Source organism: Lissotriton vulgaris, chromosome 4_1, assembly GCF_964263255.1.
Source record: "Lissotriton vulgaris chromosome 4_1, aLisVul1.2, whole genome shotgun sequence".
Taxonomy (NCBI): Eukaryota; Metazoa; Chordata; class Amphibia; order Caudata; family Salamandridae; genus Lissotriton; species Lissotriton vulgaris.
Genome location: NC_141691.1, coordinates 737,417,498 through 737,434,205, shown reverse-complemented (window position 1 = coordinate 737,434,205; position 16,708 = coordinate 737,417,498). Strand labels below are relative to the sequence as shown.

The following is a 16,708-nucleotide window of genomic DNA, read 5'->3' as shown; positions in this document are numbered from 1 at the left end:
CACTGATTTGCATATGGCCATGTCTGAACTGGGGTGGTGGAGTGAGCTAAAGAATGGCGATGGATTAAACCCCGATCAGTTGACTGGGGGTGAGTGTTTGATTTGCTCAAGAGCTCTGTCCATCATCACCTTTTGTATCGCTCCCAGGAGGCAAAGCAAATTTTCCTCAGCACACTTAAATCCTCACTATTCCTTAAGGCCAAATCAGGAAACTGACCGCTTTTAAATGTTTACCCCATCGTTGGAGCAGGAACTCAACAAAGCCTTTAGGACACATTTTCTGCTGTTCCTTCAAAGATAGACGAGGAGTCTGCAAAGTAAGCCTTTTCTTCTTTTGTATAATTTGCAGTTCATTGATAGGGACATTCCATACTACCCTACACCAGTTACACATTATACTCTCCTACATATCAATTATTGTGATCGACTTTCTAGCATAAATAAAGTTTAGTTAGGAGACACTCCAAAACAATGTGGAAATGAATACATTTATCTGATAACTCCAACTATTTGAAAAGTTACTTGTATTGATACAATAACTGGTTTAGCATATATCATAAACATGTTAGTACAGCTGTCAGCCTTGCAGCTAAATTAAAGAATTGATGAACACCCCGTTTAAAAATTAGATTTTCATAACTTAATCACCATTATACTGACCTAGGCAGAGTGATTGTACTTTGACATTTACTAAGTCATGGTGTTCCAATTACTCAGTGTAAAACACTGTCTCAATCAATTGTATTTTTACATCCTGTTTTATCATATAATTATTAACACCTATATATTTATATTGTTTACTTCAACCAAGCTGTGTACATAGGGATGTAATTAACTGAAAGAGCTTTCCTTCATCAGGACTGCTGAGGGCAAACAATTATGAAAGAACACATGATCTGACAACGTAATGTAATCCCAATCTGGAATTAAAATATAAAACAGGTAGCATAAGTGGGGTTATTATTGACTAGGATTTGAGGCCAGGGCAGTGTAACCTTACTCACTCCTGGATGTTAAGAATCAGGGCAGGTTCTTATCATTTTTTGCTATTACTTGCAATGTCTTTACCAATCAATAATGTAGAAAATTGACAACATTAACAATGTGTTTTCAGTGTTTGCCTGGACAGCATAATCAGTTGTTAGCAGGGCATGGCTGGGCCAGCCCACACCTGGAACATCCTCACCAAGATTCAGAAGGTGTTTGTACAGATCATAGAATATTATTAGATATTAGAAACCGGTTTGGACAAGAACATATCCCATCCCTACAACACTGTTTTTGCGGAAGAATCTAAATTCTACCAACTGTAACCAAATTAAACTCTTGCTCATTGCCCAAAGCTGTTATTCCAGCACCTATTCCATAGCTTGCTCCATTTACACATATCCTTACCTCTCAAAGATGATCAGAAAATATGTGTATTTAAGAGGAGTTGTACCATCAGATGATCTTAAAACATCATTGCAGAAAATACTGTTTGCACAGTTATATAAAGCTTCTCCCTGCATCTAATGACAATACCTCCGCTTCTCTGCGAGCCAAAATACTTTGTGTATGAAACACTAACATGTAATAAGCTTATTTCATTTTCAGATTTAAAATGTTACTGACATTTGTGCAGCCGAGAGACTCTCCAATGTCTCCATTTTGTTACCTTTGATACTTTAAGAAACGTTTCTATTTATTATTTTTGAAAAAGCAACCTCGTTTTTTATGAGTACACCGATATTTGCTTGTTTGTTCTTTGTCTTTGTAATGGCATTGTTTAGCTATAGAATATTATGTTGATAAATGTACTGAAGATCTTTTTTTTGTTGTAGCTAGACTTTTGTGCATGAACCCCACATTTGGGAACAAGGAGATTGCTCTTACATTAGATTCTAGGTATTAATATTGTTCTTAAATTCTGCAGTTATTCAGTATTCATGATATTTAAACAAAATCACGTTTTATGTTTGTTTCAGGCAAACGAAATGCTGTTCAGCGGAAGAAAATTGACTGCCCAGGAGGCATGTACTAAAGGTTTAGTCTCGCAGGTTTTTTGGCCTGGGACGTTCACACAAGAAGTAATGGTTCGAATTAAAGAACTTGTGACTTGCAATCCAGTAGTAAGTCAAATTCATTTTTATGTGTTGTAAACGAAATGGTATGTGTTTGATTACATACGAATCATACATTTGATGTAGGTTGATCTTACTCATAATGGCCCCACTTTTATGTCAATATTTATTGACTCTATGAATGCTGTTTGTGCAAAGCTTCTTCAGCAGTAGATACTTTCCAAATTATTATTGATTATAAACTTCTTGTGCTACAGGTCTATTAGAATATTCTTTCCAAACACTTTGTTTATTGTCACCTGACAATTATGTGAGAACCACCAGAAGAGGGCCTTTAGCTCCGCCCACATGTTCGGAGCCAGGAGTGCATGCCTTTATGAGGCTGAAGTTGTGTGCTTCCATAAATAAGTGCCTGTCCTCCTCGCAGCTTTGATAATTTTGTTTATCCAGCTGCCTGAGATTTAACTGCCAGGGCACACACATTACATTGTAACGCATGTTGTGTTTTACACATGTTCAGTTATTCATTTCTGTTTCTGTTCACCCTGACCATTGTTTGTCCTGCATCTTTCAAATAAGGGAGACTGGTGTCAGCACTTTTAAAGATGTATACTTTATTCCTCAAGAAATGTTGGTTTGTCAGTGACTACTGACAACCACACATCTCTTTGATTCCCCAGGTTAGGACTGGCCTTGATTGCAAGATGGGATTGCACGTCAATGGCATGATGTTGTGAGCCCCTCATTGCACAGTATGTCCCACTCATGGCATGATGATGTCCCCCCTGGAATGTTGTTGTAGTCACCAAATGCCTGACCCTACCATGACATGTTGTATTGCCTTAATGGTAGTCTGTAGTGGCCCAAAAAGGACAGTTTAATGTGATGCCTGCATGGTACTACATAGTGGAACCCAAATGGCAGTACAACATAGCCACTACAACGTACATTGTGTGCTACCCCGTTGCAGTATGTGCTGCCTCCCCCTGCTTATCAGTATGTATTGAGCCAAGTGGGAATATTTGCAGGGTCCACATGGCAGTATGTGGTGGATCGCATAGCAGCTTACCGTGGGGTCTCCATGGATAGGGAACAGACTGCCTTTGCAGTACTTTGTAGCCCTCTCGCAGCTCCCATGACAGTATGCTGTTTACCCTCCTATGGCATGAGGTGCACCCCACTCCCACCTCTGGAAAAGAGGGAGCCCCTTTTTTAACCACCAAGAGGGATGGACTTGTATGTGATTGAGTAAGGAGGTCTCCCACTTGGAACCTAATCCACAAGTCTGCATTGAAGGGAAAGGGAATGGAAAAAAATGAAATCCGAAAATTCTTCGCCCCTCCTCACTCCCATAACACAACATATACAATACTGTCACATCAGAGCGTAAGTTATGTAACTCTTGTGGATGATGTAGCCACTAGAAAGTTTAATTTTGACAGATAACATTTTAAAATAACTTTTAGAAATTGATCTAACTGAAATGGAAAGAACTCACAATGTCATAATTGTTCTGCCTTCACAGAGAGGCTGAAGTTCTTCATTTCAGTCATATTGTCATAACAACAGTAGTGTATTTTGTGAACATATACAGTTGTACATAACTAAAAACTAAATTTAGCCTTAGCACACTCATTGTTTGTGTCATAGTCATCTGTGAATAGGTTGACAGTAAGTTTCTTCTATACCAGATGGCCAGTTTCTTATTGTTTAAGTTCAGTCTAATCGGAGAGGATGTATTGCAGTATATTTAAACTAGTACTACCACTCTCCCACTTTTTATGGTCTTGCTTGACTACACAGCTGTCACTAGAAAATAATGTGGGAATTGCAAGAAGGGTTTTTTTCTCAACCCAAATGTTGGGAGCCTGGAGTACGTGTTTTTATTGGGCAGAATGTATGTTATTACCTTAAAAAAAACAAGCATTGGCATAGCCAATAGGTCTCGCTTTTGGGACCTTATAAGTGTTTGGTTATCTAGCACAATATCCTTGGTGCAACATCAACTGTTCCATGGGTAAACAATTTAAGGTCCCAAAGGCGAGACCTATTGGCTATGCCAATGCTTGTTTTATTTTTCATTGGTATGCATATTAAAACTACATTTAAGGCTAGACCAAAATCTTGTTTTGGTTAATTAATTTGATGCATTGACCCTATTGTCCTCAAAAGAATGAATTATTTTAATGAGTTCCAGGTGAACCACTGTTCTCTTTACAGAATACATGCCCGAGTTCCCACTGCTGAAAGGGCGGCTCTTGTTTTTCTTGAATGAACTCCTAATCATTTAAGCAAGCGAGTTTGGACTGAGCTCACCAATATGATGAGCATTTGTGGTTTTGTTGCATGCTATGTAGGGTATCACCCTCTGGTCAAAGGTTTTATAGAACTGAGAACAGTGCCACCTGGGTAGTAGGTGTCCCCCCAGAGCACAGCTGTTTCCCACAAGCAGTGTGGGTAGAAAATGATGTATCTAGTTCTGGTCAAAAAGATGATTAGCACAGAAATGATGACAGCATAAAGATGTTTTAATGTGCATAAATCTTTGTTGATATTGTGTTCTTCATATCAATATTAGATTGCACATCCTAATTTGATCCATTCTTTATGATCAAGTCCCAATGCATTTCAGGCTATCGGAGCCCTTCATCAGGCCGCCACAGCATCACTCCGGGCCGCCACAGCATCACTCCGTGCCGCCACAGCATCACTCCGGCCCGCCACAGCATCACTCTGGGCCGCCACAGCATCACTCTGGGCCGCCACAGCATCAATCTGGGCCGCCACAGCATCACTCTGGGCCGCCACGGCATCACTCTGGGCCGCCACGGCATCACTCTGGGCCGCCACGGCATCACTCTGGGCCGCCACGGCATCACTCTGGGCCGCCACGGCATCACTCTGGGCCGCCACGGCATCACTCTGGGCCGCCACGGCATCACTCTGGGCCGCCACGGCATCACTCTGGGCCGCCACGGCATCACTCGGCGCCACCACAGCATCACTCGGCGCCTAGACAGAATGCAGAATAATGTCATACATTCACCCCAGTACAAAGATCTGGGCCTGAATCCATCGTTTTTTTGCACTCCACACCACCCCAGTTCAGACATGGCTATATGCAAATCAGCCTTGACCCTGTGCCTCATGGGAACAGTCCAGCCCGAACTGCCAAGCCATGTCTTTTCTAGACCGGAATCAAGCATCCTAGGACTGGTTTCTGGCTATCAGCTGTCTTCAGCCAGGATACCTTGACTCCAGTGGTCTGGAGAGCATGGGAATCACTTCTGAGCATACCCATCCCACTCGGGGTGACAAATGCAAAAACAACAACAAGATATTTTCGAGTGACCGTCTCTTCTCCTTGGTGGGCAGATGCCATAGTTCTTGGACCTCACTCACTGCCCATTCCCCCCTCGCAAATGGAATTGGGAATTTCCATCCAGAATGTCTGTCTACCACCACAGCATCACTCGACGCTACCACAGCATCACTCGGCACCACATCAGTATCACTCAGCATCGCCTTTGTACTAGTACACCACCACAACATCATCACTCAGCAAGACCAGAGTATCATTCAACAGCACCTTAGCATCGTCTCCGCACCAGTCATTAACACCACCACCACTACGACCTCAGCATCGCTCAGCACCACCTCAGCCTGCTCTCGGAATTTGGCATCTATTGATTCTCCCCTAGCGTCTGGAGTCTTCTAACGTGTTTGCATACAGGTACTAGTTCCCAACCTTCACCCTCCGATTGTTTATGCCCCCTCAAAAAAAAGCTTTAACAAACAACCATTGGAATAGGCAGGAACAAGTTGCCAGCATTGCGAGAACAAAAGAAAACTGAGGAAATGTTTTATTGGAAGTACTTTTTTTAATATGGTCGTTCAGTTGTACATAATGCCTGCTTGGTCATATATAAGGTACCAAAGATGCTTCTGACACTTTTTTATTAAAAATTTTCAGCATGCTGCACAGCAGTCGCACTTATCTACAGCACAGCTTAACGACAATGGCAAAGTCAATAGCACTGGCTAAACACTTAAAAGGCCCCAAAGGCAAGACCTATTGGCTATGCCAATGCTTGTTAATTTTTTACAAGAGTTGTATCCTACTATTCGTTATATTTTATAATATTTCGGAATCTTTTTATTCAGAGTGCTCCTGCTTGCATCAAGATTTAGATACAACTGTATCCAGGTGGGACAATTAAGTAATTTAAACTCATAACAACACACGATTGTAAAAAAGTTTACATGGCCTAATCCATCCTTACCACATAAGCATTCATATGTTATTACTGTATAATGAAAATAAAGCACCAAAGGCATTTTTGTATATTTCTATTGGAACTTCTGCTCATTTTAAATTTAACTACTGCTGCTTTCATTGTTTTTCTATGTGTGTGTAGATATATATTTGTTTGTTTTCAAGAGTTTCTTATTCTGCAAATTGTACTATTTTTAGTCTTCCAAATTACCATTATAATGAATGTTTTCACAGAATACTAAAATAATGTTGTTTGATCTAGGTACTTGAAGAAACCAAAGCTCTAGTCCGTAATGTCATGAAAGATGAATTGGAGCAAGCCAATGACAGGGAGTGTGAAGTTTTAAAGAAAGTGTGGGGCTCTTCACAAGGAATGGACTCAATGTTAAAGTACTTACAAAGGAAGATTGATGAATTTTGATGGACTATGCAAATGTTCTTACGTGGAATGGCACTGGAATTTTATTAATTGGGTGCATAGGACGGAGTGCCCAACTATATTTCAAATTCAAGAAGCAAGTTAAATACCAACCCAAAAAGCTTGGAACTGTATTTGGAAAAACAACTTTCCGTTCTGTTCAGTACTGTAATAGAAGACAATTGCAGAGCTTCTTCCAGCCCAGTGCACACAAAACTTGTATGAAATGGAGTGCTCTAGCATTCTCATTGAGGAACCAGCTCATGACTCTATGGAGTACTGTAATGCAAAAGAGGAGGATAATGAAGAGAGGATCAATTGTTTTGACTTTGGACTCTGTGACAGGAAGGTCTGGAATAATGTTTATTTTTTTCACATGGAGTCTAAGATTGAGATGGGTATCTGCCAACTCTTACTTTTAATGCTCAACCATACAGTAAAAAACTGACTTTATGCCTTTAAATTGTGGACAAAGGTTGAAATACCTCAAGCAATTACGCATTCTGGAAAAGTCTTCAGTAAATGCGAAATAAACCCTAATATTATATATTCTTTTGATATACATATCTGCAAAAAATGTGTGTGCTCAGGATTTCTAATAAAAAATGCTTCTCCCGTTTTTAAGAACGTCATATTCTTACCCAGTAAGCATGAAGAAACCACTGTCTCTAGGATGAAAGCTTGTTTTTTGCAGTATTAGTGAATCACTGAATATCTTATCTATGAATATCTATAAGTTATGCATCAGTTTTACATTTTGTATCAACAGTTACACAATTTTTTTAACTATAGTGCTTCTGTTGCTGGGTGAGAATGCTTCTTTATAAAACGTAGTTTTTCAATTTCAGGTTCAATCAACGTATTACACCAAAAATATCTTTTTATGTGCCTGTGTATACTTTTTAGGTTCATTAGAATATATTTTATTTAATAAGTTAAATTTTGCCACACTTATACAGATTTCATCCCAAAAAGTATCTTATATTACATGTTAATTGTTCTTTTTTTTCTCTACATTTTATAAGGCTGTGCTATGTAAAAATTATAGTGTAGCAGTGTTCCCTTTGTACATATCTTTACTTTGCATTCCCTTCCAGAGTTGTTTTCTGATTGATAACAGATATCCACTGTTACTGGAAGACTGCTTTCAATATGACGAATGTATGAAGAATTACAAAAAAACATTATTTTTGTACAGTTTTTAAGTTTATATCAGGATCTGACTTCCCTTCTTAGGGGAGCCCTGTACAGTTTGTAAAACTGCCTAAAGTTGGCATTGGTACAGTATTTTTGCATCGGTGGGACCTACTTTTATGTTGAGTAGTATGAACTGTACAATTTGTAAAGTTTTATAGAAAATGCAGCTGTGAAAACTGTTTAAAATAAACTAATATTTCATAACATGTTTTTTACGATTGTAAAACAGATGTTTACTGTTGCAGAAGGGATTTCCCTAGTAAATTCACATTAGGATGTCCCCATTTAGTCTGTTAGTCCCCTCTAGTCATTGTAAGCCATTTAGTTAATGACTTAGCTGCCAGCCTCAGCAATATTGAATGGGGCCTCATTCCTAATCTTGAGCCAGAATATAATTTAACCTTTATTGTAACAAATATTGAATTTGTGACGGAGGTCAGCTGCTAATGCCAATAAAACTTGTATTTTAGAAATGTTAAAAAAATTACAATGAAAGCCATACTTACTGCAATTTTGTAGTCTGCTTTTTCTAGCCAACCCAGATATCTTCTGTATTGTATGAGCACAATCTCTAGAAAGAAGATTGGCTCTACATTCAAGTTGTCTGGCATGTCATTAATATGCCTTATAAAGTCAAGAAAATCTCCCTTTGGAAACTCCATTCCAAAAACAGACTATTCGGGCAATCAGGACTATCATCAACATACCGCACTCAGATGTCCCGTAACTTATAACCAGATTTCAGTGCCACAATGTCTCAAATTTGTTAGATCTTTAATGTTGCAGACCATGTGATACCAATTTAAAATCACTATTGTGTGAAACACAAAAACCATCATAGTTTAAAAACACGCAATGCATTTTTTTCATAACATATCACAATTTAGACTAGGGAGAAAACATAAGCGACAACAATATCAGTCTTTCTACAATACTAGTCCATTCAAATCCATGTACTGAGTTCCTGATTTGCATAAAATCCTCATTCTATGCATCCTTCTGTTAATCAAATTTAGTACAAAAAGATATGGCGATGCATTTCGGTAGTCTGGACAGAATTTGGCCACCTTCTTGACTTAATGTCTCCCATAATCATACATAAAAACAGGTATGGAAGAAAAGGTTGCCACCTAGGTGGGAATGCACTTACAGGTAGGAATTAATGCCAGCGCAAGGGCGCGAGCTGCGAACAGAGTCCCTTTCCTGCCAGACGCGTTTCGGGCCAACGCCCTCTTCAGTGGCAGCACATGTGACATGACGGCAGCTGCAGGCACCAGTAAATACCCTCAGTGATTATGCACAGGTGTGGAACCTGAAGCAATGCTTTCTGGGACAGGTATCTGTACGAAAACATAATAAACCTACAGTTCTGTTTCATCCTGTCTAATGGGGTTCCGTACACTACAAGGTTATTCAACTTTTGATAATTTTTTACCCCTTGCACATTTCCACGCCTCTAACCATCTATGGCACTGAAAGTTAAATATCGATGAATAACATCTTACCGCATGTATCAGAAACATTCACTCTCCTAGGTACTGATCACATCCATACTCGACTTACAGCTAGCACTAACCTTCTCCATTTAACCAATATCATACGTCACTCCTGTTTGGGTATTCTAACCCACCCTCTGTCTTTGAAACTCACTTATATAATGAGTACTATATTGAGTACTTGCCCCAGGTCTGTACTATTACTTGTCGAGCAGATCCTAAATGATGTTTAGCCCATTGTTTTCAAGGTAGAGCTATAGGCGGAGAAACAAGAATATAAATGTATTCTAGTTGATATTGTTCCATAACTATTTATTTAGTTTTACTACTCGCTACCATATATATAAGCTGTAGGCTCACATACCTTTGGTTTAAAGTCAAGACTAAGACTGCATCATCTTGAGTCTAGGCTCCTGTATAAAATGTTTAAAATGTTTCCTCAATTTCCACCATAGGTTTCTTGTTAAAGCTCCTCTTCTTTACGGTCTTGGGGCTACTTTAAAGGCATCTTAGACCTGAAAGGGTTTAGTAATATCAGATATATGTGTATATATATTCAACTTGTCTTATATGCGTATCACATGTACTCTCAAATGTTTAAGGGGGACCCTCCAAACGAGCCACTCACATCGGGTCAACATAGCATCCGGCTCTGCTTTGAGTCTTACCATCTATGCATTAGTGCCCAGATGTTTTGTAAATAACCTCCCGCCATTTATATTTACAAACCTTGTTTTGCACTACTACTTTTGTGTAATCGCACTCTAAAACCTCTAAGGAAGAATAAACCTGCATACAAAGATGTGTTTTAAAAACGCCCTATTAAATAAACTCACCTTGGAGGCAGCGTATCGCGTCTAAGCGTCCACGCATAGAAGGGAATTCGTTTATCTCAATGTCTTTTCTTTTCCCATTTTTAAATGGTTTGCCAAGTGCAGGATGATGACCTGGGGTGTAAATTGTATTAAGGTGTCCTCCCTAGGGGAGCCACTATCTCTAAACATGTCTTTATTCCATTTTCGCCCTTCAAACCCCCCATCTGGACGAAATAAAGGGGAAGCTTAGTGCCTTTTTCGTAATTACAAATAAATGCTTCCCAAATACCGCCACCCCCCACCCATTTAAATATTACAAGCCTAATATGGTACCAATGTCTGTGTCTACCTATTTCCTGTAGCAACGCACTACAACTTCTGGGGAGAATATACTTGGTTTTGAAGGTGTATGCTTACAAATGCCCTATTTAAATTGACTCACCCTAGGGGCAGCGTATCGCGAATGGGCGTCCACTCTTAAACATAAATCAGTCTTTCACATTTCTTTATCTACTCCCATTTTTAAACTGTTCAGGCGCAGATTAATCATATGAGGTGTTCAGGCGTCATCAGGGTGGGTGCTGCCATCTTTGAACATGTTTTACTCCCTATTGTCATTTAAGACACCCATATATGCCAAAGCACAGGGAAACTTAGTACCCTATGGGTCAGGGTATTATATGAGGTAATCCCCCTTTGTTGCAGTGTTTTCACCATCTTAATGTTCCCACACTAGGAAGGTTACACTATTTCCCTTGCATAGAATAATACCTATCTCTGAAACATGAGGGTCGTAAGAGGGATGCAATCCGCAGTGTAGGCAGTTATTAACAAAGCCCTCTAACAATAAACCCCTCCCATTTATCATTCGCTGTACCTGAGGGATACTCAATTTAATACATTTTTCCCAATCCTCTCTCGTATTAACCCCTTCGTTTCAGTACTTCCGCCTCTTCTATTGCATGCAATTTCTTCCAAGATAAACCAGAGGAAGTCTATGAAACTGTTTCTTTTTTAAATGTTCCACAATGGGTGCATTTACTCTTGATGAATGATTTGTGTTCCTGGAGGCTTAGTCTTATTTCTGTACCTGTTTCCCCTACATAGCCAAGCCCACATGGGCAGAGTAAGATATAAACAACATTGTTGCTGCAGCAGTTTGTAAGTTTTCTGGCTGCACTCTTAATACCATTGTGCTCCATCATTTTGCTCTCCATGCACTTATTGCACACACTGCAGCCCCCACATTTGTGGTTGCCTATAGCTTTAGTCCTATTCAAAGTAACTTGTTGATTCAGTCTCACCTCTCTATATGTTTCCACCAGGGAGTTACGCAGATTCATGTTTCACCTAAAAACTGTGTTTTTATCAACTTTACCTCTTATTAATAAAAGTTATGTGGTTACTCAATACTGAGAACTGGATGGCAAAGACAATGTCATCCATCTTTTTATCCTTGTCTGTGAAGTTTTTGAGGGTAGCCTGTGTCCTTTAGGTTTTTTTTAAATGCCTCAGAGTGTTTGTAAAAGTCATCCAGGGAGGCACAATTTCCCTGTAACCGGAGGAATTATCCAAAGGGAATATTGTCTTTTTGGGAATTTAGATTAAATCTAGAGTTGTGAAGAAGGGTATTTTTATCAGTTGGTTTAGTGTATAGTTCGACTATAAGTGGCCAGATGTATCCTTAATGGAAACCCCAAATTCAACCAAATCAAAAACTCCTCCAGCTGTTCACCCGAACCTTGCCAAATGAAAAAGATGTCCTTTATAAATCAATGCCTGCAGACTATATTTTTGAAAAAGGGTGCTAGCTCATTATAAATGTTTATTCTAGAATTCTCCATCATATTGGCAGGCTATAATCTGTGCACAAGTTGCTCCCATGTTAGTCCCCTTGCGCTGAAGATACAATTTGTCCTTAAAGAGAAAGATATTCTTAAGTACCATGATGATGCATTTGATGATGAAGTGTTTGCTGGCACCCTGAAGGTCTACGTTCTCAATAATGTTATCAATCACACCTGTAGTGTCAACCTGTGGGATATTTGTATACACTGCCTAAATATCTAATGTAACGAGGAGTTGTGTATTTTTGTTTAAGCTAGCCCCTTCTAAAATCGAAATGTGTGTGCAATCTTTGACTATACACCAATGGATTTTAAAAAACAGTCTGCATATTTACTAAGGGGTTCCAGTACTGATCCCAAACAGCTTACATTTGGTCTTGGGGATGGATCTATCTCATTTTTGTGGATTTTTGGTAACCCATTAAAAGCTGGTGTAATCGGCGTCCTATTGTTAAGTAAATTCATCCTCACAGATCCACTCATTGTTGTTTTGCCTTTCTTAATGCCTCATGGACCTCCTTTTTTAGGGCTTCCAAGGCACACATGGGGACTCTAAGATAATGTTTCTCCACTGATAGGAGTTTCATGGAAAGGGGCGACCATTCGGTCCCCCCGAACGTATGGTGGAGTACCTCGATCCCCCCGGGAAGCCATCTTGGGCGGGAGGCGAGTCTCGGCTGGTATGCCCGAAGCGGCGTAGCTGGGGCGCGCCTTTTTCCCGCCCTAGAGTGGGCTGGCCTAGACACCGACGCGGCCGGCCACGCCCTCGGAGGCAGGCGGGGGCGGGTTCACGCCCACCCTGAAGACGGATAAAAGGAGCGGAAGCCAAGAAAGCATCCTCTTGTTCCTGTGCTCTGAAGCTGCACCTCCCCGCTGCACGTGAGCTCGAGACGGAACGAAGAGCCAATTTTGAGCGTTGTAATCTTTCTTTTGTCTTACAGATATCCCGTCTGAGAATGCCCAAGAAAGTCGGAAAGCGGGTCGGTACCGAGGAGATGCTCCGCATGCTCATGAAGGAGATAGCCGATCTGAAGAAAAAGGTTGAGGCCAAGGACGGGGAGGGAGGATCGAAGCGGCCTTTGCAGGGAACAGTCCCCTGTGGAAAAAGCAAGAGGCCCAGAAGGGGAGCACTTGGGGGAGAGACCCCGGTTCCCGAAACTCTACGAGAGGAGCCAACCCCGGTGCCGAAAGAGGGGAATCCAATCCCTGTGGTGGTCACCCCCGTGAACAGGGAGGATATGCCCCCCGAGTTAGCGGCACAATTGGCAGCGTGGTTGGGAAACGATAGCGAGGGCGCCACGGCTGACGACGCCCGGGCAGTAATGAGGCAACTGCGTGAATCTAGGGAGGCCGCGAAGGCGCCATCTTCTATTCCCCCACAGGTCCCGGCGGCTGGAAGTACACCAGGCCCAAGTTCGGCGACAAGCGCGGGGTCTACTTCAGGTAAGAGGCCATTGCCGATTGCGGGGGAGGAGTCTGTACCTTCTCGAAAGGAGAAGACTGCCCAGCATGTCCCACAAGAAATCAAGGAATTGATCTGGGCGGATAAATATGTAAACATGTTTTCATTGCTTACCGATCATTACGAGATCGAGCATGTGAAGAGTCAGAAGGAGCTCATGCATCCGAGTGTTTGGCGCGCGAAAATGGCCGCCTTTAAGGTCGACGAGACCATTGGTACTTGGGGCAGAGCGTGGGGTATTTTTACTTCCATCATGGGTGAGCGCAGGCCCGAGTTGTTGACCGAGTTACCCATTTATCAGTCACGTATTATGGAGTATTCTGTGGCATATGGGGGCAACCAGTGGTTCTGCTATGACAATCTGTTTAGAAAAGCTAAAGAGCACAACCCATTGTTGTCTTGGGATTGTTACGACTCCGTGTCTTGGCAGAAAATGGAGAGTACAGGGATGTTGAAGGTTCCATTCGTAGGGAGTAACGGGGGGGAATCCTCCCGCCAAAACTCTGGGACACCCTTTCGGACGGGTGCAGGTAACGAGTACCACTCGAAGCCGAGTGGCAACACAGGTAAAAGGGGGATCTGTTGGAATTTTAACAGAGGTAAATGTACTAGGCCCCAGGGGTCATGCAAATTCAGACATGAGTGTGGGGGGTGCGGGCAGCCATCTCATCCTGAGTCCATGTGCAGAGCCAAAACGGGTGATAACGGTAGTAAGGGAGGCGCCAAACAGGTCTAATATAGTCCGAGGGGCGCCTTTACCGACCCCGATTGATACCATGGCAATGATTCCTTGGCTCAGCGAATACCCGGATCATGCTTCCGCTGGGGTGTTGCGGAACGGGTTTTCATATGGTTTCCGCATCCCGGTGGGGGATTTTCAGGGGGTACCAAACTGTATGAATCAAATGTCGGTCTTACAGCACACGGCGGTGGTGCAGGTAAAGATTGAGAAAGAAATGACTCGAGGTCGTGTCGCCGGTCCATTCGATTTGCTAACTTTGTGTGTTCTCCCCTAGGGGTGGTGTCCAAGAAGGACCCGGGTGAGTTTCGGCTGATACATAATTTGTCAGCCCCACGTGGTCTTTCCGTAAATGACGCGATAGACCCGGAAGTATGTTCGGTGCGGTACGCATCTTTCGATGAGGCCGTCGCCATGTTGAATCGCCTGGGGCCCGGGACGCTGATGGCCAAATCGGACATCGAGTCAGCGTTCCGGTTGCTCCCGGTACACCCAGACGATCACCGTCTCCTTGGTTTTCAGTTTCAGGGTCGCTTTTACATGGACAGATGTATGCCAATGGGATGCTCGATTTCATGTGCCTATTTCGAGAAGTTCAGTTGTTTTCTACAGTGGGTATTCACGAGGAAGACAGGTTTTCAACATGTTATGCATTATCTCGATGACTTTCTATTTTTGGGGGCAGCCGGGGATTCTGAGTGTGGACAGGCTTTACATGACTTTTGTGTCCTAATGAATCAATTCGGTGTGCCATTGGCGCCAGGTAAGACTGTGGGTCCCTCGACCTTGATCGAGTTTCTGGGGATCGAGCTCGACTCGGTGGAAGGTTGTTTTCGATTACCCAGGGAAAAAGTGTTAAAATTCAGGTTTTCCCTTGAGAAATGTATTCGTTCAACGAAAGTTAACCTGCATCAATTGCAACAGGTGGTGGGTCAGTTGAATTTTGCCCTAAGAATAATGCCGATGGCGCGCCCTTTTTCCCGCTCGATTGCACAATCCATGGTCGGCTTGAGGGAAGGACATCATCGCACGAGACTCTCAGCAGAGGTTCGCCAGGACATGCGCATTTGGATTGCATTCCTGGCGGATTTCAATGGTCGAATTGTCTGGAACAAACCAGCGGTGTCTTCCGAGGAGTTGGTGCTTTGGACAGACTCGGCGGGGAGTATGGGTTTTGGCGCCATACTGGGTACACAATGGTCGGCTCAAAAATGGCCGTCCTGGTGGCATGAGTGTGGGTTGACGAGCAACATTGCTTTTCTCGAACTGTTCCCTATTCTGGTGGCTTTAAAAACATGGCCAGAAGGGTTTAGGGATCACTCTGTGGTGTTCTGGTCTGATAACATGACCGTGGTTGAGTGTATCAATAGTCAGGCAGCACGATGCAAATTGATTCTGAGATTGCTCAAAGAAATTGTGTTGTTATGCATGCAACTGAATGTACTGTTTAGGGCGCGGCACGTGCCGGGGGTGATGAACAAAGCGGCTGATGCGCTTTCTCGTTTCCGTATGCAGGCCTTCTGGGGTTTTCTGCCCACAGCGGACCCGGTGGCGGCGCCCTTTCCCGAAGCTCTCTGGTCTCTCGGTGCCCCAAACTACAAAACCTCGTGGGAGAGAGTTTAGCACCCAGGACGAGGAAGGCATATGAAGGGGCGTTCCGTTCCTATCGGGCCTTTTTGGGTACTGCTGGGGGGGAGCTTTGGGGTCAGGAAGAGTCTGTAGTGAGTTTCCTGCTCTCTTTACATCAGGCAGGCAAGACAGTAGCTACGGCCCAGAGGCATCGGGCCGCCATTTCCTTTATGGCAAGGGCTCATGGGATGCAGGACCCGACAGCGTCTTTCGTTGTGCAGAAAGCGCTACGTGGGTGGCAACGCCTTGAGGGTCGCAGAGTAGATGATAGGCACCCGATAGGTCTGGATAGGTTGTCCCTGTTATTATCCGTGCTACCGGTAACATGTTCATCCCAGTACGAAGCAGTATTGTTCCGAGCCGCGTTCGCATTAGCATTCCATGGGGCCATGCGGGTAAGCGAATTAGTGGCAAAGAACAAGCGGGATACGATGGGGGGACTGTGCCGGGAACACATTCAGGTCAGAAAGGAGACGATGACGGTCTCGTTTGTCAGGTCCAAATCCGATCAGGGTGCAATCGGGGACTGTACAATCATTCAGAGGATCCCCGGGTCTTCCATGTGCCCTGTTGTGTGCGTAGAGGAATATTTAGCACAGAGGGTGGCAGCATGGGGGGGACCTTGTTGAGACACGCTGACGCCACCCCACTGACGAGGTTTCAGTTTCAGCGGGTGCTTGCGATGTCGATTTCGGCCGCGGGCTTGAACCCCGGCGACTTTGGGACCCATTCCTTTCGGATAGGGGCTGCTACAGAGGCTACAGCC

The 16,708-nt window shown here is 42.9% G+C and overlaps 1 protein-coding gene across 2 annotated transcripts in view; it reads left to right on the top strand.

Moving 5' to 3' along the window:
- CDYL (chromodomain Y like) overlaps nt 1-8,164 on the top strand; it is a 245,982-nt gene extending 237,818 nt beyond the window's left edge. For both annotated transcript variants that reach the window (XM_086965039.1, XM_086965040.1), the window contains 2 exons: nt 1,968-2,111; nt 6,602-8,164. In XM_086965039.1, the coding sequence (XP_086821165.1) occupies nt 1,968-2,111; nt 6,602-6,760 (303 nt within the window). In that variant the 3' untranslated portion in view covers nt 6,761-8,164. The remainder of the gene's footprint in view (nt 1-1,967; nt 2,112-6,601) is intronic.
- The last annotated feature ends 8,544 nt before the right edge of the window (nt 8,165-16,708 follow it).